A 21,301-nucleotide genomic window follows, 5' to 3' on the forward strand; every position below is an offset into this window, starting at 1 on the left:
CAACCATTCCCAGACTTAGCATGGACTGCATCACATGCATACAGGACCTAAAAGATGTTTATTATCATTTAATCTAGTTTTATTAAGAGGTAGGAGATGGGCAATAACTAAGCAAACATTAGAAAAGTAAGAAATTTCTTCGAAAGCAAATATTTGCTTTAAATGCTTGTTTTCAAGTAGCCCTTGAGTACACAGAACTTGGATAGTAATTTTCTGACCATATTTGCTAAACATAGCTTAACAGTTTAAATGTTTCATCATGCTGTCACAATATCAAATCATTCGTTTCCCCCTTTTAATAACATACACATCATCCAAGATCAGCCAAATAAATCCCCTTATTTATATAAAATGGGAACTACTTATTTTATATTGTAGAAAACATAGAGATAGATGCTAAATACCTGAAGGTTTAATTCAAAAGCATATATAATATCATAGAGAAAACTTTCCATTATTCTCTATGTAATTTCGAAACCTGACTCTAAAATACTATAACACTGTATTCATGAAGTAAATCTTCTTTTTGTCCCAGAAGCTCTTAGCAATCTAAATGACTAGATCTGCAGTCCCAAAAAGCCTATCGAAGCCTATTCACCAATAAACGGCAAGTGTAAGTATGCCCTAGAAACTGTTTTAAATGAATCTAGGACAAACTAATACAGGATTTATTTTCAAGCTCCTTTGTAAATTTTGTTCTCATAAATAACTAATGTTATTTTAAAGTGACATGGAACATTTCTTGGGTTTTCTGAATTCTCAACTTCAAATTCACATTGCATGTTGGCCACAATGAAAGTCTATATATAATTCATCATCGTTAGCTTTCAGGACAAACCCCAGAGAAACAGAGGAACTCAAACAATACCAGAGAGCATATGGAGACTTCTCGACTGAATATTGTCCTCCAGAGGGTCAATGTCGAAGATGGAGCCAGGATCTGTACGCCACACTTTAAGGTCTTTGACCAAAAGGAAGAAACCAAGAGATCAAGAGGGAACTTTGGAAAGCCAGCGTGGAATTCAGTCAAGCAAATGCAACAGGTTAAAGGCAGCTCAGCACACTGCAGGGTCCAGAGAATGGCAGTAGTGGTGGGAGGGTACTCAAGGCGGGCAGAAAGACACAATTCACCTTCCTATGTCGCTGCTAAGGAACATTTGTCATCAAATTTGAGCAGCCTGACTCCTTCACTGCCCAGCATAGAAGTAGCCATGAAGCACCCATGACTCCACACAAGGCAGGCAGACACATGGCTGCTACATTCAGTCCTTCTGCATCCTCAGTCCCCACCCCTCCTTGCTTCACCCCAAAACAGTCAACATCTATTTAAAATTCCTGACTAAGGACAACACCTGAGTGTTCATGGGAAATTCCAAAAAGGTTTCTGTTTAAAAGCCTTCTCTGCCTGTAATAGGAAAAGATGCTGGAAGTGTAGACAAGTGGCAGGACCAGTTTTCATTCAACGTCTGAGTCTATGGGAACAAATAAAGCCATATAGGACACATCTATCATCAACTCTGTAGAAAGAATTCTAACACTGAACCATGAGGGATGGGGGATGAAGGCATAGAAAAGTAATTTCTTCCATCTGTGAGCTATAAATTAATTTACTTCTGCATTCAGCTTGCACTCTATTGCCATTGTTTGTTTCTAAAGTGCCCCTCAAAGGTACATGTGTTGAAGACCTCTTTACCACCCTGTGACATAATTCAATGTTGTAGAAACTTTAAAAGGTGATCACTAGTGAGAGAAAGTTATATAATTGGGGAGTTCCCTTTAAGAACAATGTTTGTGATGTAAATAAATAAATAAATATCTTGGGACCAGCCCACCTGAGTATCCTTTGCTTCCCAGTGGCTGTCTTCCTCTTTCACACCCTCTGACTAGCACACTGCACTGTCAGTCAAAGCAATAGAGCAAAATGACTCTGGGCTACAACCTCATACTGTCAGCCAAATTAATACATTCCTCTTTCCAGTTGATCTCTCAGGTATTTTGTCACAATGACCGACATGTAACTAACAGACATGAAGGCCAATGTGCCCTTGCTCTATTGTACCTGAAGGCAAAATTCAAGTTTAATAATTTCTGAATGAATCTGGTGGTACAATGGATGAACTAAAAGGGCTCTGTGGAGACAAACAACTCAGAAATAAGTACCCAGTTGTGACAGAAATGGCGTGAGGTTAACATAACTAGTGAATAAAAGCAAAGGCTTTCTTACCAATTACATACTGTTGACTATATGCCAAGCTCTACTGTCTATTATGACCTAATTCATTAGGCATCCTATAGACTACTACAGGCACTGGTGTTAGTACCATTTCATAGGTGAGGAACCTGAGGCTCAGATAGACTGAGTAACATTGCCAAGTTCATCCTCTAGTAAGCACTGGGTCCCCACAATAAAAATACTAGGACCAACTGTCTTGATCTATACTGACTAGCAAATGTATAAACTTACATTTCGATGCACGGTATAAACCCCAGCTCATTGGGAGGTTTAGTGTCCTCTAAATGTATTTAATTTTATAATTTCATAAGCAAGCCTTCCTGGACACTAATTTTCCCCATAAGAAGAAATAAACTGATTGCCCACCACATACATAATCTTTAGTTATAAATTTTATATTTAAAAAACAGCAATAATTGCTATTGAAAATACTATAAATACTAACTCTGAGAGCCCTGTCTAGACAGTTTCATCATTTTTTAACAATGATTTCCCCATCAGTCCTGGTGTCTGATCTTTGTAAGACTCCAGGGTGAGATGAATCACACCACTCTCTCTTATGAGTTATTAGCACAAATCAATGAAACTCTCTACTTCTGCATTGCTTTTACTGAAAACATCACAATTCGTCCATCCATCTTATTATGACCCCTTTCAGCAATCAACCTGGAAAGATGAGTAAAGCTATCAATTGCCTACAAATAGATCTGGAGTGTTTCTTTGGAAAATACTCAATTTCACTTTGGTAATGATCCAAGTCACTTAGGGCTTTGACATTAGCACTTCTGCTTTATACTAAAATGTTACTTTGTCAAATACGTGCTTCCCTACCCACTAACCTCCCTGTGCCCTTTAACTGCTATGACTCTCAAGCAGAAGCTCTTCCTCTTAAAGATTAAAGTAACCTAACATCAAGGTTACTGGGAAGTATCCACCATGTGTGGTGGTTTGAATAGGTATGGCCACATAGACCCGAGTGTTTCAATGCTTGGCCTATAGGGAGTGGCACTATTAGGAGGCATAGCTTTGTTGGAGAAAGTGTGTCACTGTGGAAGCTGCCTTTGAGATCTCCTATGCTCAATTTATGCTCAGTGTGGCAGAAAGTCTTTTTCTGCTGCCCACGGATCAAGATGTAAAACTCTCAGCTCCTTCTCCATCACCATGTCTGCAAGCATCCTGCCATGCTTCCATGATGATAATGGCCTGAATCTCTGAAATTGTAAGCCGGTCCCAGTCAAATATGTGCCTTTATAGGAGTTGCCTTGGTCATGGCATCTCTTTGCAGCAGTGAAACCCTAACTAAGGCACCATGGTTGCCAAAAGCTGTCAGATTGTGATGGTTTGTATTGTCAATTTGACACTAAAAGCTCTATGGAGACAAATCTCTGGACAGACCTGTGAGGGATTATCTTGCTTAGGTCTTTCAGGGTGGGAAGACCCAACCTAAATGCAGGTAACGCCATTCTATGAGTTGTGGCTCTGGACTTTGGGAAAGGGAGAAAGGGGTCTGAACATGGTATTCATTACTCATTGCTTCCTGGCAGGGGATTTGACGTGACCAGCTGCTTCAGCTGCTCCCACCATAACTTCATGGGATAGACTGTGCTTTTGAATTGTGGACCAACATAAATCCTTCCTTAAGTTGCCTTTGTGTGTGTGCATTTTGTCATAGCAATGCAGCAGGTAACTGAATGTGTAGTAAGCTACACAGCTGGAGTGAATATAAAAATTCAGATGCTAATGGCCTCAGAGTAAACAAGGCTCAAAGTTTTGATCTATAGATAATTCAGTGATTTTCCAGATTGCTTATACTTCAGTCTGATTTTCACTGATATCTCAAGTCACATTCCCTAGAATTTTCCTGGACTGAATGTAAGGAAAAGAAACAATGAAGAGAGAGAAGATTCCTCTCTAAATAACAAGGCTCTTGCGTGCCCCTCCAATATCCTAGTTCAGAAACACTATTCAAAAATACAAATGACTCATGCTACAGAATACCATCAGAGTGTCTGTTTAATAACAAAAGGACAAAAGTGGAAAATGACTAATTCTGTCTACCATATACACAATGTCTATACTACAACACTTTCACCAGGCAACTACAGAAGTTAAAGAAGCAAATGTTCAACCTTTAGAATCACTTCTCCCTGGGATGCCATGCTTTAACAAGATGATTTTAACCAGAACTTATTTTCTGGATGTCCTGGATCCTTTTCATTATGGTACAAAAGCCTACCTATGACCTAGTTGAAATTCACATCAAACCTGTGAGATTAGATGAATAGGGAGGCTAGTTCTAGAGCAGGCACAGTCTTTTGACCAAGTGTACACATGGGAAGACCACACACTTACCAACAATGATCCCAGGTCTTCTATCCATCTCCACAACATGAGGCTGGACACCTTTATAGGCAGCGTCACTCACAACCTGGGTGTTCTTCCTCACCCGCTCCGTCACAGGATCATCCACAACAGGAGTGAAGCCTCTCCCCTTTGTCTTCTCAAAATCTTCATGATATTTGACCTGAAAAAGAAATTATTCTTAATTCAAAGGGAAATTCCTAATTATCTCACAAAACATTTATAAAATGATAGATCATATCAAACATATCTGGATTATTACATATCATAAATATAATACTGTGATATAATTTCCTCAAGTAGTTCAAAAGCCATGTCAGAAATCAAGTGCTAATAATTTTATATTTTTAAATACTATATCTCTTTTTAAATACTGTATCTCTTTTAAATGATATGTAATTCTATATATCAGTGAGGTATAAAAGACAATTACTTTAAAACATTTGTTACTTCTTCAAACACACAATTTGCCTATATATTGATCTCTAATCTTTTCACCTTCAATATACAATAGTAATAAGCTATTTAAGCACAATTAATAAACACAACAGAGCTACTAAAATTAGATGAAGAGGGTTTTATATGCTCTATAAAAGTTTATATGTAATTATGAGACAATCCTCTAAATTATACTAGCTTATATTAAACTTTTAAATGGGTAAATTTCATGGTTAAAAAAATACAACATGAAACTGTTCTTGAAACACACTAAAAATATTCTTTATAATATTCAATTAGAACAAAGTATGTCTTAAAATTAAATGAAAACCAAAGTCTAGGTAAATGTCATTCACAAAATATATCTATAGTAGTCAAGTTAGAAATAAGAACACACCAAAAATCATTGAGGGGAAATTATTTTATTAGAGGAAATGTTTTCATTACATGTCAGTGTAACTGTAACACACTGCCCCAAGGGCTCATTCAAATTCCCATGCTTTGTCAGTTGTTCAGGTTAATAGTGAGCGAGTGCCATCCAAACACAGGTCTTGCCATTCCTTAGTATGTTTTAGTTATAGAGACAGTGTTCCGTCGCATCCTACCATGGAAACATGATTTTGTGCTTCTTTAACATGTCTCAAAGCAGGTGTATCTAAGATCAGACATGGTCTACCTTTCATTTGTTTATGGTCCTGAGTGTATTTCACCTAAATAAATAAATAAATAAATACATAAGTACATAAATACATAAATAACAGGAGACACACATATAACTGGATATTATAATTTAGAAATTGCATAGCTTTTGGAAGCTTTTCAAATGGGGTTTGTCATATCCAACCTACTCAAAATTATTCCCCAGGTAACTTTTCTTTCAGTGGATAACACTGTGTTCCAGAATAGTCACCTAAAATCACACTCTTGATGATTTCTCTTAAAAGTTATTCTATAACTGTCAACAGGAAACAAACGTATGTGGCCAACCATCGTTAGTAACCACAAGAGAAATTGCTTAAAGCATTTAAAAGGGGGCAAATAAAGCATGAAATAGAACGATATGCATTTTCTGTTTCTAAGTAATTTTCTGCTCTGAGAGTGTGGAGGGAAGCAGATGAGACAGTTTCTGGTTTCCTTTATTTTTTTTCCCTCCCTAGAGAATGAGGAACAACCAGGAGCAAATCTATGCTTTCTTCTGAGCAGCTACATCTTAAAGAGAATTGATGCTGAATATGCCTGATATCTCTAGACAGGAATGCTCTGAGGGAGCTGTCAATTATGAATCCCAAATGCAAACCTGCAGGCATGGAGACCCTGTGGGTGTGCTGCAAGTAGGGCCCTGGTACTCAGATCTGCAGGCATTTGAGGGATTCCCACAGTGGGGTATGAAATCTACTACGCATACTTACGGTGGACAGCTTTCCAGACTAACTGAATTCTATATTGAATGCACTAAATTTTTTATCTTCTGAACTCTTATTTTGAATGACTCATTTTTAAATTTGTCTTTGGAGGAAGCATTTAACAACTCATGTTCGGTGAAGTACATCAGTAAAATGAGAAATTTTTTTTAAACTTATACATCAAAGACTTAGCCAATTTCAAAGATACTGGTTAAAATAACATGAGTCATTGCTTAAACAAACTAGAAGTGTAACACATCTTGGAATATTAATAAAGGATTGTACAATTATTGTAAATGTACATGGTGAGAGCTTTTGGGATTCATCTGCGATAGCATACATATTATTTGGAAATTCATTTTATTTGTAAAACAATAAACAATACAAGTAAGATTTAAAGGATACATCCTTTGCAATGGTCCAAAATGAATTAAAACCACTTGCCGAGCTGATATTTTCTTGATTCTTTTTTACTCTTTCCATTTCAGGAGTTACACTCAAAGCCGTAGCCCTTCCCAGTTGACCTTTATAATAAACCTACCATTTCAGAGGAAAAAAAAAATAGAGGATTGTCAATCACTTTAACAACAGAAGAATCACGTCATGTGTAATTTTAAAGGGCTAGCCAAGGAAGAGAACTCATTAAAACAGAAGAGGAAGGGGAGGAGAAGACAGAAAGTGCTTTCCTCTTCAAGCATCCATCTCATTTTGGGATAGGAGTGTCCCTCTTCTCAATCACCAGGACAAGCTCAAGTATTTCACCACTAAGCCTATAGTGAGCTCACAAGGAAATATGAGAAGAAATGCTTTGTGGATACTACAAGTCTTCTTTGAATAGAATGGTATTGTATAGTTGTTTTTTCTCAGAAATTAACTGTAGCACAGCCTTGAAAAGACTTTATTCCAACAAGTGATCATGGCAAGCTGTGGGGAGCCGACAGAAGGCAGCTATCATCCTTGCAGCCATCTTGAGCCATATACCCTGACAAAAGACTTGATTACAATAGCCTACAACAGCTGAGCACACTCTGATAACATCTTGCTTTAGATACCCAGGATTTTCCCTTGGGTGTGTGAGACTTAAAGATGTGTGACTTAAGGGCGTGACTTAGAGATCAGATTTAGAGACAAGACCTAAGGGCATGACTTAAAGGCGTGACTTAAAGGCATGGCTTAGAAGTGAGACATATAAAATGTGAGAGACAGACAGAAAAAAGCAACAGATTATTGTTATTAAGTATTAGGCACTTGGAGTAGGCTCTTGAGACTGAAAACAGGAAGTTAGACATTAGGCACTTAGCACTTGGAAGAAGTAACTTGGAACTTGGAGGCACTAGGTGCTAGGAACTAGGGACTAGGAACTAGGGACTAGGAACTCAAGACTTGGGACTTGGACTAGGAAAAGAGACTGAAGAATAAACGGGATTGAATCACACTCTGTCTGGGCTCCATTCTTCAAGTCCGTCCTCACTCTCTTGCTGAACCTTGACCCGTGGACCGGAGCAGCTTGGGGCAGTGCTAGCTCTAACAATTTAGCCCCCAAGGCTTTTGGTAATGTGGGTTCCAACATTGATAGAATGGTCCCCAACATTTTTGGTCCCCAAGCATGGGGCAGATCAGGCTGCAACATGTAAAAACAGCATGTTTCTCTCTATACCATTCTTCCTTCTCCCTAACCATATCCTTTCTTTAGAGTAATAAAGTCCCAGCAAGTATGATTGGGAAGACATGGATACTACTCCTTGAAAAGATAGATAACAGTTAGGTAAAGTATCTAATGATAACTTGCCTTTGGTTCATAAACTTGCCAAATGACTTTATGAGTTTGAGGAATAAGTGATTTCTTTGAAGATAATAGATTTCTGAATTTCCTCTTCCAAAGAACCCATTCTGTATGTTAATGACTTCCTAAAAGGATGCTCTCAGGGAACTGTGCATGGGTTATATAAACACAGTGATCTACAGTCATCCATGAGTCTAAGTGAAAATGCTGCCTTGGGCCAAATGCCCATTAACTGGTCCATTTCACATGATACATTCAGTCAACCACACATACTTCACCATTTTCCCCCAGAAACATAGCAATAATCATCACATATAAGAGAAAGGGGCTACAGGGGCCTGAAAAACAAGAACCCAGCCAGGTAGAAACAGTAAGAAATTTGGACTACAGGTTCATTGCCAGGAAGTACCTCTACCTTCAGTAGGAACCACAGCAATCACCAGCACAAAAATAAGATGAGAAGGGCATGCTAAAATTTCAGGACAGTCATTACAGTACAGCACTTGAGCTCTGATGTACCTACGACTCTGGCACTGTCATCTGAGGAAGCTGCCAGTCAACTCAGACTATCAACTCAGATAGGAAAACTCTAATACAGTGATTCTCAACCTTCCTAGTAACACGACCCTTTAAAATAAATAGTTCCTCATGTTGTGATGATTCACAACCATAAAATTATTTCACTGTTACTTCATAACTCTAATTTTGCTACTGATATGAGTAGTAATGTAAATATGTGATATCCAACTTTTGGGGGGGTTGCAACCCACAGGTTGAGAACCACTGTTTTAATTTCTTATCTGCATATTGACACATTTGATATTATTAGATACAAATAATGAATACTAAGATGTTCACACATTACTGATATTCTTCTGGTTTTCTTTAACTCTCTTCAGCTCTGGCAGATCCGAAATGGGAGTTGCCTGTTTTAGCTCTCCTTTGTATTTGACCTATAAAGGATACATAATAATTTTAATAAACAGTATAAAGGGCTCTCAGTGACTACAACAAAGGGTGGCTCTCAATTCTACTCTTGTTTTTTACACATGGGCTTTCACAGTGGTCTCCTGTTGACTGAACTCAACTGATCAAGAAGTGTTGACTATAGTGCTTAAAGGGGGATCTTCAGCCTGGAGTGGCGGTGCATACCTTAAGTGCCAGTTCTTGGAAGGCAGAGGCAGTGGGTTCTCTGAGTTCTGAGGCCATCCCGGTCTACAGAGTGAGTTCCAGGACAGCCAGAGTAGCACAGAGAAATGCTGTCTCAAAAACCTAAACTAAAAAGAAGAAGGGGGTGTGTCTTTCTCAAAACTAACTACAAGCTCTACAATGGAAGTAAAAGAGCACCCTTATAGAAACAGCAGAATGATATCAAGACAATAAACTAGAACGAAGTCCCTGCAGCAGGCTGGGAAGGTACTTTAGTATGCTCCTGGCCCTCATCTTTCCACCTTTAAAACATCCCTGACTTCTTCTACCTTCAGAGGTATTATTCAAAATAAAATATATTGATTTTCCTCCTCCACCTGGAAGAACTTACTTTTAAATTTTAAAGTCTTTCAAAATGCCAGTTTTGCAAGAAAGAGGCTATTCTTGCTATTGGAGAAAGCTGCATAAAAGAATTGACAAAAGGTGAAAAACACTACTTGTGGTTTCCCTAAAGAGATTTCTTAATTCTAGGAGACCCAAGTTCAAGTCCCAGATTTGCCCTTACTTGCAATGGATCTTTACCGTGCTCTCTGACTCCTCAAAATTCAGTTTTCCTCATCCACCAGTCAAAGAAATGAATAATGCTCAGCTCAGGTATTCCAATATAATATTAAAAGAGGCCCGAGCACCGAGCAGAGGTCCCTCTCCATTGTTAGTTAGGACTGCTTTATGACAGTAGATTATGAAGTGACTGGCTGATGTCTTCCATTTCATCTATAAGGTGCCTTCCTTTGGTACTGCATCCTACAGTACCAGTTAAGTCTTTTTTTACCCCATCGCCAATATTGTTTTTCCTTCCAATGCCTAGGCCACTCTACTTACCAGCTCTTTACCTAGATGTATTTTTAGACACTTAGCAGTAAACTAAAAGGTTCATGGGGAAATATATGGCCCTTATGGATCCTCATGTCCTGGGTACTTAATGAAGACCTTGTGAGCCAGATACATGGTGCAAACTTCCTGACTCACATAAGAATCAAACTTCATGGCCTTCAATGTGTGAAAGAATACCTAAACGCATAGAGAATTCACTGATTCACAGAAAACAATTTTTAAAAAAAAATAAAAGTATACCATGTTGGATAAGATATAAAAGAAAACAGAATGACTTGCCGCACTCAGCTGCTCCTGGTTCCTCTTCACTCTCTCAATCTCTGGGGTCATGGTTACTGGGGTGGCCTTATAGGTTTGTTCTTTGTACTGGAACTGGAGAAGAAAGAGTAAGACAGTCTAGAGTCATGGGAAATAAATGTGTGCCAATGGAACATACTAAAGGAAATATCACATGCCACAGATCATTCATACTCTTTCTCCCCATGATACCAATATCTTTTTAAAAATATTTAACATTTTTATACAATGTATTTTGATCATATTCTTTCCTTCCCCCAATGCCTCTCAGATACTCCCCACCTCCATACCTATCCAACTTCATTACTCTTTCAAAAAAATGGAAAAGAAAAAAACTATCAAAAAAATACATATGCCCACAAACAACATGGAGTTGACATGGTATTGGCCAACTACTTGTGCTTGGAGTCTGCTCTAGAATGTGGCTGATACTCCATTAGACACAGTGGAGTTTCTCTTTCTCAGCAGGTATCAACTAGAAATAGCATGTTGAGTAGAATTAGGATTTTGTGTCCACCTCTTCCAGACTTCATCTTCTTTTTCTGGTCAAACATTCTAATTACTCCTTTCACTGATAATCTTTATACTATATAACTTATTGATTACTTCTTTACTTTAATTTCGTCAGTAATAAGAAATTAGCCTTTTTGTGAGTCCACCAATTCCCGATGTTAAAACGATGTTTACTAAATTACTATCTTATGTTTAGAATGATTTATTATCATCATCATTTTAATAATAGGTCACATTGAATGCAAAATAGATTCTTGCCATCACTCTCAGCATTGAGAAAGTAGGCACAAAAATCCTATGCCTCCTCATACTACTGCCTCTACCAACCTTTCTCACGGGGATCTCAGTGGCTCTCCCTACCAAGTTCCAATGTTGGAAGGCCCAACTTCTGACATAATACTACAGAAGACATCTTCACCTAGTGCATAGAGATCTTCCTTCTTAGCTGAGGGTAGAAAAGGGTGATGACTTCATTGTCCACAGTCAACTGTCCCAACAATTCTACAACATCTTAAATAAAGGAACATCAAACACAGAGGAAGGGGTGTCAGAGATGGCATATCTGTTGAGAGTTTCTGACAGCTACAGTAAAGCTGAAAGAGAAAGTCCTTTTGCAAAGACCTATATGGCGAGGACTTTTCAGAGTTCAAGTTCAGCCTTAGAGCCTTGCACAGGCCTTGCTCTTGAGATGTATGCTCTTATGAATGAACAGAAAAGTGAAGAAAAAATTGAGAAGCCTGGAAAAATAAATGGGAAAAGTTGGATTTCTTCCAATGTACCCTCTCCTTAAGGAGCAACATTCTTTGTACTATTTCGTGTGAGCGTTTAGGCAAGTTCAAGGGCTGAAATGATAGAGTTACACTGAGGAATATTTCACAGGACCATTATTGGTAGAAATATCCTTCCTTCTAGAGCTTGAACGCAAGCTTTGTAGAGCAGCACTGCTGACAGAGAGAACCTACAACTGTTAGAGTGGGTAAACCTCAATTCAATGGGAAAATCTTGTCCTGACTCTCCTATTCATCACTTCATCATGTGCTTTAAAAGCAATGACTCTTTAATACTAAAATCTCTGTTTTATGGGAGAGGAACTTTTCTATGTGACAATCTGTGAAGAGTATATAGTATATGAAGTCCAGAGCTAGAATCAAACCTATCAGTATACTAGGGTCCATCTTTCTCTCCATCACTTCACTGTTTATTATACCTCTTGAATTCCACCATCTGCAGGCATGACATGACATTTAAATTCTATAACATCTGTGCTATCATACACTTATTTTTCAAATAAAGTTGGGACAATGTTGTTTTTAATCATACATTTTTAAGACAGAGGAGGAGGAAGAATAGGAATAGGAATCTGAATAGGGATCAGAATCAGAATAGGAGAAGGAGGAGAAGAAGGAGGAGGAGGAGAATTTCAATAAAATAACTTAATCACCAAGACTAATACTGGCAATAACAGGGCTGTTAGCATTCTTGAATGAGCAATGAGCATTGCTACAAGGATTCTCTATGCTACAGTCTTATGATTAGTATTGCAAGTCCTGTCCCTCCATCATCTCCTGCCACCCCCATACCAAGTACCCATCATTAAAGTCCTCTCCCCCTTGAATAGTCATTGGATCCTGAAAATACTGTTTCCCTACCAGGAAGGCCCTTCCTCAGAAAAGCCACCTGAAATCATTCTTGAGTCTCTAAGATGAGACTCTGGAGTTCTTCCTTCTCCAAGGCTGTTCCTCCCTTCACCACTTTCCCTCCCTGTGACATACTCTTCTTCCTCCAGAACACTTTACGAGAAGTGTTAAAAAGGAAGATCACACTTGTCGGGTACTCAAAGAAATAGTAACTACTCAACAAGTACATGTTATGGTGACAAAATGGGAGACAATGCATAACAGTAATTTATGTTCTCCCTAGAGACCTTCAGACTACCTACAGCCCCCTACAGTCTGTCTCACTGAATTCCTCCCAGGGTAAGAATGGCGTGAACCTACAGGAACAAATGCCCAAGAGGCACATAATGGAGGGCACAAAGCAGTAAGGAATTCTATCTCTACTCCCAAGTACTGAGCTTAGTACAGTGGCATTCTGTGTGGTGAGATTTCACCTGTGCTTGTTGTTGGCATTTTTTCTAGGCTCTGCCCCACAGTTACCTGGCAAAAGCCTGGTGTGCCTGGCTGACTATAAAAGGGCCCCCTCCTTTCTCTCTTGCTTTTGCTCTCTTGTTCTCTTGCTCCTTATCCCCCCCTCTCCATTCCCCTCCCCCCCTCTCTTCATGTGCTCATGGCTGGCCTCTACTCCTTCTCCCTTCTTCTCCTTCTCCTCCTCCTCCTCCTCCTCCTCCTCCTCCTCCTCCTCCTCCTCCTCCTCCTCTTCCTCCTCCTCCTCCCCCTCCCCCTCCCCCTCCCCCTCCCCCTCCCCTTCCCCCTCCTCCTCCTCCTTCTTCTTCCTCTCTCTCTCCCCCCCCCCCTTTCTCTCAACTCCCCTACTGATGCCCTGAATAAACTCTATTCTATACCATCCTGTAGCTGGTAACTCAGGGGGAAGGCACTCCCTTCCCCTACATCATACCATGCCTTCACCAAACATATCCCTGGCTTCTTTTTTATCCTTTTATTAAAACAACACTTGTGCCATGCTTCCATCATATACTGAAATTTCAAGAACACAGAATAAATGCTGAAGAAAATATGATTCCATTGATGATGTCCTTCTGGTTTTCTGTAACTTTCTTTAGCTCAGAAGGATCAGAAATTGCTGTTGCATGCTTAATTCCTTCTTTGAATTTTACCTGAATAATTTATTTTAAAATGTAGTTAATTTATTCTACACAAAGCTTAAAATAATTAAGAATTCTTCAATTGTAACTGCTATATAATTGAATTTTTTTGTTCCAATGTTGTATTCCCTTCAAAAGAAAAACAGTTTCTTCTATTGTTTGGTGCTTTCCGGGTTCTTTATTCTGAAGTGCAAATATATTCACTTTACCCACCACTATAGGCATCCTCCAGTTAATATAAACAAATATCGCTTATGACTATAAGCTTTATAATTAAGGGGATATACAAAATGTCTTGGAAATTATCACAAAATAATGGTTTGTTATTTCTATCTGGGAAGCAGTTTTATCTATTAATGTGTTAATTAGAATTTAACATGTATTTAAAAGCAAAAAAACAAAGGAATTGGCCTCAGAATCTTGCAAATGTTGCACACAGGTATTTTAGAACAAGAGAAAAGGAAATATGGCTACCATAAATGAGAAAGGGAAGAGAAGTGACATGTACTGAAGACACAGACCAGCGTGTTCTATAAATCCTAGGAAAGCATAGTGCCAGAATTCAGTAAGTCGCCTCCGCATGCATCCAGATTGTAAAGCACCTGTGCTGTGGCTTGACTATGAAATGTTTCCCACAGGCTTGTGTGTTTTCACATCCTCCACTGGCTGGTGGCAGTATCTTGGGAGTGTGGGAAAGCTCTGCACATGGGGAGTAGCTGACCTGCTAGGACTGAAGACTAGAATTATAGGCACCCTGCTTCTGGTTTCCCAGTTAGGTACTGGCATGTAAGCAGGCCACCACACACTCCCCTGCCATGCAATAGTGCACAGTCATGTGTTGTCCACCATGATGGACTGTAATGCCTCAAACCATGAGCAAAAATAATTTTTCCTCCCTTAAGTGGCTAACTGTCAGGTATTTGGTCACACTATGGATAGAGATCACAAACAAACCCTGTACCCTGACATTCATTCCACTCATTAATTCCCCTTCAGGTAGGTCTATTTAGAGGGAAATCAACTGGAAAAATGATAATATAGGAGCTATAAAACAAACTAGCAGGACCATGCTTTGTAGGTGGTATCTTATAACTAAAACTCAAAGAAGACTGGACTCCAGGCAAAAAGAGCAAGAAGTACACATGGAAATTTAACAAAGACTTAAATCTACAAGAATTTTAGAAATCTCTCAATAATGCTTGAAGTGTTTGAAGATGAAGTCTAGGCTGGCAAAAACCCACCAGTCCCTCAGATATCAGCTGCCTTAGTGCCTGTGGATTTAACATGAGTAAAGATGCCAGGGTCAGCACAGACTCAAAATAGTTAAATGCAAAGTTCACTGAGACAGGTTTCCTCTAGACGAAATTCAAAAACAGATCTTAGCACAGAAAGCTAACAGTAAAAAGGCTTGTCCTCAGAGGTGGAAAATGTCGAGATGTTTAAATGTTAGTGAATCACCTCCTGGTTTGACAGATCAGGCTAATCTTAAAAGGCCAAGTTTCCACTTGAATATTAAGCAGGGGGTTAGGGCCCAACCTCAGAAATACAGAATCAATTTCTTGATTGCTGGAAAAGACTAGGAGAGAAAAGATGATATACCATATTGTTTTGTATGATTTTGTTTGGGTAAAAAGCCCAACACAATTAAAAATGAACAGTTTTGCTTCTCAAGATTCTTCATAAAATAGCACAGCCATTTCCCTGTGGGAAAATGAGTACCTGTCATACATATTACAGAACACGTATAGCTGATGTTTACATCCACGGATGCATTCCAGACGTTGCCATTGCAAACTGAAGGAATGTAAGATGTTACACTCCTTTTCCAAACTAACTTCTCTGTCAGATTCAAGGGGCACATCATTCAGACTCCCATAAAACAGAACAAAGTGTCATTTACTCTAATCCAGGCCTTGGCCTCCAGGTCCTCTTTCTAGATGCTATCCTCAGTGCTTCCTTTATGGTGCAGGGATTTGACTACACTGGCATTCTGTACATTTTTTTTATTATGTATTAAAGTAAATATCACCTTGCTCTTCCTGGAATTGCAACAGAAACCACCTCCATTCTGGGTCACATGCTCTGGACACCACCTAACACTGAGTTAGCACTGATACATGTCGTGAAAGCAGTTTTCTTTGGCTGGCTTAAAGGAAAGATCTGAAAGGCTGTGTGTCTAAGACTAGAGGTGAAGAGAAGAATAAAGGAAGAAATGTTAAGGGAAGAAGCATTCTTCACATGCACAACAAGAAATTAAATGTATGAATACACACATACAAACCCCATTCCTGGAAGGAAAATAATTATCTGTTGCTTATAACCAATAAACGGGATACATTTTTCCTATAGCAATAAATACCTCCCCTACCATTCCCCACAAAAGTGCCATAGCAAAGGTCTGTTTACAATTTATACTCAACTGATTTGTTCTTCTTTGCTGAGTAAAGTAGAGGGGAAATAAGGCCAGAAAATAGCAATACAGGCACAGAGCTATGTCAGGGAAAGTCTCAGAAACGTGACTGACACAGGAAAAAAAATGGGTTGGTGCTACATTCACAAAACAAATGTATACATTTGCTTCAGCAACCAAATAAATGTGTTAAGCCCTTTGATCGTTTCATTGGGGTGAAATTCCTTTGCTCCAAGAGGTGAGACAATAGTCCACATACCCCTTTCTCTCTAAAACACAGGTAAAATTTTGTTCCAAAAGATAAATCATAATCCTAGAGTCTATAAAAATGGCCCATGTCTTCTCTGCTCTGCTCTAAGTGAAGTGAAATGGAGCTCCAGACTCAAGGGGAGCAAAACTGATCTTTCCCTCTTTGATGGCTGACGACACTGTTGATATCATCTTTCAGGAAAGTGAAGAATAAAAAATAAAAAGCTGCCTATTGAGAACTAAAACTAAAACCACTCATGCAGCCCTTGTATGTCTCAGAAAGGATAACCAGCCCAGCGCTGTGGAGAACTTACTGAGCTAATATTGTGCTGGTTTTTCTTCACTCGTTCCATCTCTGGAGTATTCTTTACGGCTGTGCCAGCTCCTACCTCTTCCTTATAAGATACCTTCATACCGAGGAAAGGAAAAGAAGAACTGTAAGCTTATTAAGATTCAAGTCCTAGATCTGCCTGTTACAAAAGCAAGACTATTTCTCAGGTTTTATAGAAAGTATGACTACGGGTCTCATTTATGACTGGGAATATTATACAAATCAATAAAATACTCCATTATAATAAAAATGCTGATGTTGGTTTCAGATCTTATAACCTCTTAGCCCAGTTCATACTTGTTCTAAGGCATAGTGAGTACCTTAGCTGGGGGGGAGGGTATTTTCCCTAAGAATATAACTTGGCAATCTCCAATTTCCTGCTTCAAATATGGCACATGTGTATTTGAGAAAAAAAAAATCGAAACACATATTAAGGAAACTCGCTCAACAGCTAGCATTTAACCCCAAGTGAGTGAGGTTTTGCATCACTGCTAATCTTCCAAATATAAAAGTCCCTCACTGTCTCCTAGGAAAATACTGTCACCAGTATCTGCCTTGACTCACTTATTTTTCTCGCCTTCTCCTTTCTCTCCACCCCTGACATCTACTGCCAAACAGAAATTAAAAAAAAAAAAAAAAAAAGTTTGCCACAGATAAACAGCAGTCCTATAAAGTCACATGAGGGCAGAATGATCCCACTCCAGAAACTGGCTTGTCCAGTGAGCATCACAGGGGTAGAGTGTGGAGGATTTAAGACTCGAGCTGAGAGAGATGAAACTCAGGAACATCAGGGATCCCGGGAGTCAGGAGCAGCCCTGTCTCTGACCCTTCCACTGAGAACTGCCCATCTCTTGGCACAGTCTGGCCCTTCTTGAAGCAATCCCCGACTTACCAGACAGCCTGTCTGTTCTGAGAATGACTCAGCCAATTAATTAGGATGTGGACAGCATTGCAAAAGTCCTCAAATTTAATGGCACTTGTTTTATGATTCCTTTTGATTAGGCATGTACTAAAGTGCTAAATGACTGAGCAATTCTGTATTATAACATTTGACTGTATGGTCTATTTAATAATTTCATAACACAATTCAAGCTTATTCATTTATTGATAAACAGAGACCTACTAAAAAAAAAAAAAACAGTGCATAGCAAACTCCTGTTCTTCAAAATAAAAACAGGAAAGTTTATGAGTTGGTTTTGAACTAGTAAATCTTCAGGTAAGTCATCCATGCAAATTAAGTAAAAATCAGAAGGGAAGCTCCTCGTGCATCTACTCTCATCTTCACAAAATCAGTGTGGAAGACTTTTCCTGAGGTAAAATCCAGTCAACCCTTGTCATTGATACCTAATACAAAATTTGGATTTAAAATTCCAAAACAACTTTAACAATTAGAAGTTATGAAAATAATTATTTTTATTTTGAAGAAATAAATCCATCTGTTAGAAAGTGTGAGTAATAGAAGAAAAAAAAACAGACGATAGGGAAATGGCACTCTTACAAAACATAACATTTTAGAATTGGTGGGTGGGAAGTTGTTGGAATATGGTTCCCAGAGCATTTGCCTAGCATGGACAAGGTCCTAGATAAAATCCTTAGAGACACAAAAGTAAATAAATAAGCAAGCAAACAACATAACATAATTTCAACTATGAAAAAAATACAAATTGGGGATTCCCCAACCAAGATACCTGAAATTTAGACTTTCTGACAGGTAGCAATTGACCCATTTCCTATGGTGTGTTTCTGTCATAATACAAGTGCCCTAAAAATAATACATGGCATTATCTTAGGCCGTGTGTATAAAGGGTGTATGAAGCACATATGACTTTTTTGTTTGGACCTACATCTCCTCCCCACTCTCATTTATTATATCCATGTAAATATTCCAAAATTCAAAGTCTGAACTACATCTAGCCCCAAGCTGTACTCACGTTGCTAATGTTTTGCTGTGTTGTCTTGATTCTCTGAATCTCAGGAGTGACCGCCACAGTGGAATAGTTGGAAAGCATTTTCTCAGCTTCATCTTTATACTTCTTCTAAAATTATAAAATGATTACAAATTGAAAGCTCTGTGTGGTGGATAGGAGAAAGGAATATGGCGCCGCCTCCAACTCTACCACACCACATGGCTACAACTCATAATTTAAGATTCAAAGTAGCTGTTGACACAGTCATTAAAGTCAAGGGTATTGGTAAACAGTTTGTCACAGCAGCCATTGAGACACCTCAGAGAGGTTGACTTCTGTATTTCTCCTAAACTTGGGAACTACTCTTCTATGTGCAAACAAACTCAGACTCTGTCCCAGTATCTTCAGCACTGGGATCCAACTCTGTACATCTACTGTTCCAAGCTTCTGGACTGGTGCTTTGTTTCCTACTATGGTAAAGATCAGTGGCTAAGGATAACATGCTATTATATCTGTAGGTAAGATTATTACCCATCTCAAATTCCTCTCCAACAAACGAGCTCCAATGGGCTCCTTTAATAAAGCCTGGGTCTATGTTATGATAGAATTGACATCATTGTAAATACCCAACACACACTTATTCAATCAATCTCACAAAGAGATATCATTATCAAATGGAGGAAATGAGGCACAAGGTCGTAATAGTGGGAAATGAGACTCAACTCAGGCATTCTAATTAGCGTGGGTAACTGTAATGGACACCACCAATTACTAAGAGAAGGAAGCACTGGACTTGGTGACATGCAGCATCCTTCCTCACTGACTCACATCTCCATGTTTCATGCACTACCCTAAGATTTGCACTCAACTTATGAAGACACAGCCAGTGTCTCCAAGTTCATTGTCTTCATGCAGCATGGGGGATGAGGAACAGAAAAATCGTGATCCTTAAGACCATTCTGACTGCTGCACATTCCTAGGTAACTGAGGAGCAGACAGGTCCCTACACTTACCACTTTGGTTTAACCAGAATTTGAACAATTGTACCCAATTTGGGTTGAAATTATTTACATCATAAATTCTGTTAAATTTAATTCCCTGCTTCTAGAACAATTTCATGTTTCTCATTCTCCTCTGTTACTTTTTCTACTGGGATGTACCTCTCAGGTAACTTCATAGCAAAGATAGGATTAAATAATGTGTATTTCCCTTTAAATCAGATTTTACAAGCAACTTGTTACTCTACAAATATTTTCTTTTGAGATATTATCTTTCTTATATTTTTTCAAAAGAGGTAGTATCTGTCTTTCCATCACCATTATTACTCACTGGGTTACTTCCCCCTTCCCATCCGATCCTTCTTTCTTCTACACACAGCCTCCCTTTCAGTTCTCTCTCCCTCCCTCCCAACCACCTACCGCCTCCCTCCTTCCCTCTCTCTCTGTCTCCCGCCCCCGTGTGTTATGCTCACCTGCACACACACATATTTAAATCCAGATTCTTTATATGTGAGAAAACATGAAATATTTACCCTTTTTGAAATGTTACCACCTTTCTTTCACATTCAGCTTTTTTAAGTTTTTGGAAATTATGTGACAGGTATATTTGGCAAATAAGTTTTTCAAAGAAAACTTAGCTCTTCTCCTAATTTTTAGTTAATGTTAATTACCAAGTGATAATATAATCTTCACTACTTTATTTTATTGAGAGCTACTTAAAAATATTATTCATTGTGAAATGGACAGAAAATATTTTTGGAGTTATGCTTCTGTTGTATGGACAAAGACTATGAAAAATATATGCAATGAAGTTAAAAATAAAAATAAGGTCAAAATTTTCTTGGCCTCAAAAAAGTTCCCCCTTTTGAACCATGTGGGACTTTGGCACTTCATAATGGCTACTAAATTAGCTCTATAGCCACTCTCCTAATGAGTAATGCATGTCACGTTTGGTCATTAAGGTCTTAATAAACATGCTCTAACTTTGAAGGCAATGTCTTTAGAAAGATGTCAATCAAATACTCTGGAAGCAGGCAGCTACTGAATTAAAGTACATCACTGCAAGTACATCACTACACTTCATCCTCTACCAACCTGGCTGTAGATTTCAGATGCCCTCTTGGCCCGAAGCATATCTGGGATATCCATGTTCACTTGCATTCCTCTCCCCTTAATTTCATTCTCCAAATCTTTCTTATATTGCTTCTAAAAGAACAGAAAATAATCTCAGCTCTTTGCTGAACCTTCCATGGTCTTATTCTTATTTATGTGTTTTAACAGCAAGGTGACATTTAGACTCTTCCAGAACCTTTGTGTTCACACCATCCTTACCTGGCTGGCCATCTCAGATGCCCTCTTAGCTCTCTGAACATCCAGAGTGTCTGTGCTGACCTGCATTCCTTTTCCTTTAATTTCTGTCTCCAGATCTCTTTTATAGTCTTTCTGTAGAAAATAAAACACACAGTGCTCTACAGTCATTTCACAACGGTGCTGTAAAAGCATGATGTCATTTTGACATCAGGACTATACATTATGAAATTAGATTAGACCTT

The 21,301-nt window shown here is 38.7% G+C and overlaps 1 protein-coding gene across 3 annotated transcripts in view; it reads right to left on the minus strand.

The window, feature by feature from the left end:
* Nebl (nebulette) overlaps nucleotides 1-21,301 on the minus strand; it is a 356,298-nt gene that overhangs the window by 23,914 nt on the left and 311,083 nt on the right. Inside the window, exons 19-28 of one of the 3 annotated variants that reach the window (XM_076939538.1) lie at nucleotides 21,081-21,191; nucleotides 20,844-20,954; nucleotides 18,775-18,879; nucleotides 16,827-16,919; nucleotides 10,541-10,633; nucleotides 9,079-9,171; nucleotides 6,880-6,972; nucleotides 5,638-5,742; nucleotides 4,586-4,757; nucleotides 869-961 (exon numbers count right to left, since the gene is read on the minus strand). In XM_076939538.1, the coding sequence (XP_076795653.1) occupies nucleotides 869-961; nucleotides 4,586-4,757; nucleotides 5,638-5,742; nucleotides 6,880-6,972; nucleotides 9,079-9,171; nucleotides 10,541-10,633; nucleotides 16,827-16,919; nucleotides 18,775-18,879; nucleotides 20,844-20,954; nucleotides 21,081-21,191 (1,069 nt within the window). The remainder of the gene's footprint in view (nucleotides 1-868; nucleotides 962-4,585; nucleotides 4,758-5,637; nucleotides 5,743-6,879; nucleotides 6,973-9,078; nucleotides 9,172-10,540; nucleotides 10,634-16,826; nucleotides 16,920-18,774; nucleotides 18,880-20,843; nucleotides 20,955-21,080; nucleotides 21,192-21,301) is intronic. The other 2 variants (XM_076939539.1, XM_034510049.2) reach the window with 2 other exon arrangements.

The sequence above is a fragment of the Arvicanthis niloticus genome, chromosome 8 (genome assembly GCF_011762505.2).
Source record: "Arvicanthis niloticus isolate mArvNil1 chromosome 8, mArvNil1.pat.X, whole genome shotgun sequence".
Classification (NCBI taxonomy): Eukaryota; Metazoa; Chordata; class Mammalia; order Rodentia; family Muridae; genus Arvicanthis; species Arvicanthis niloticus.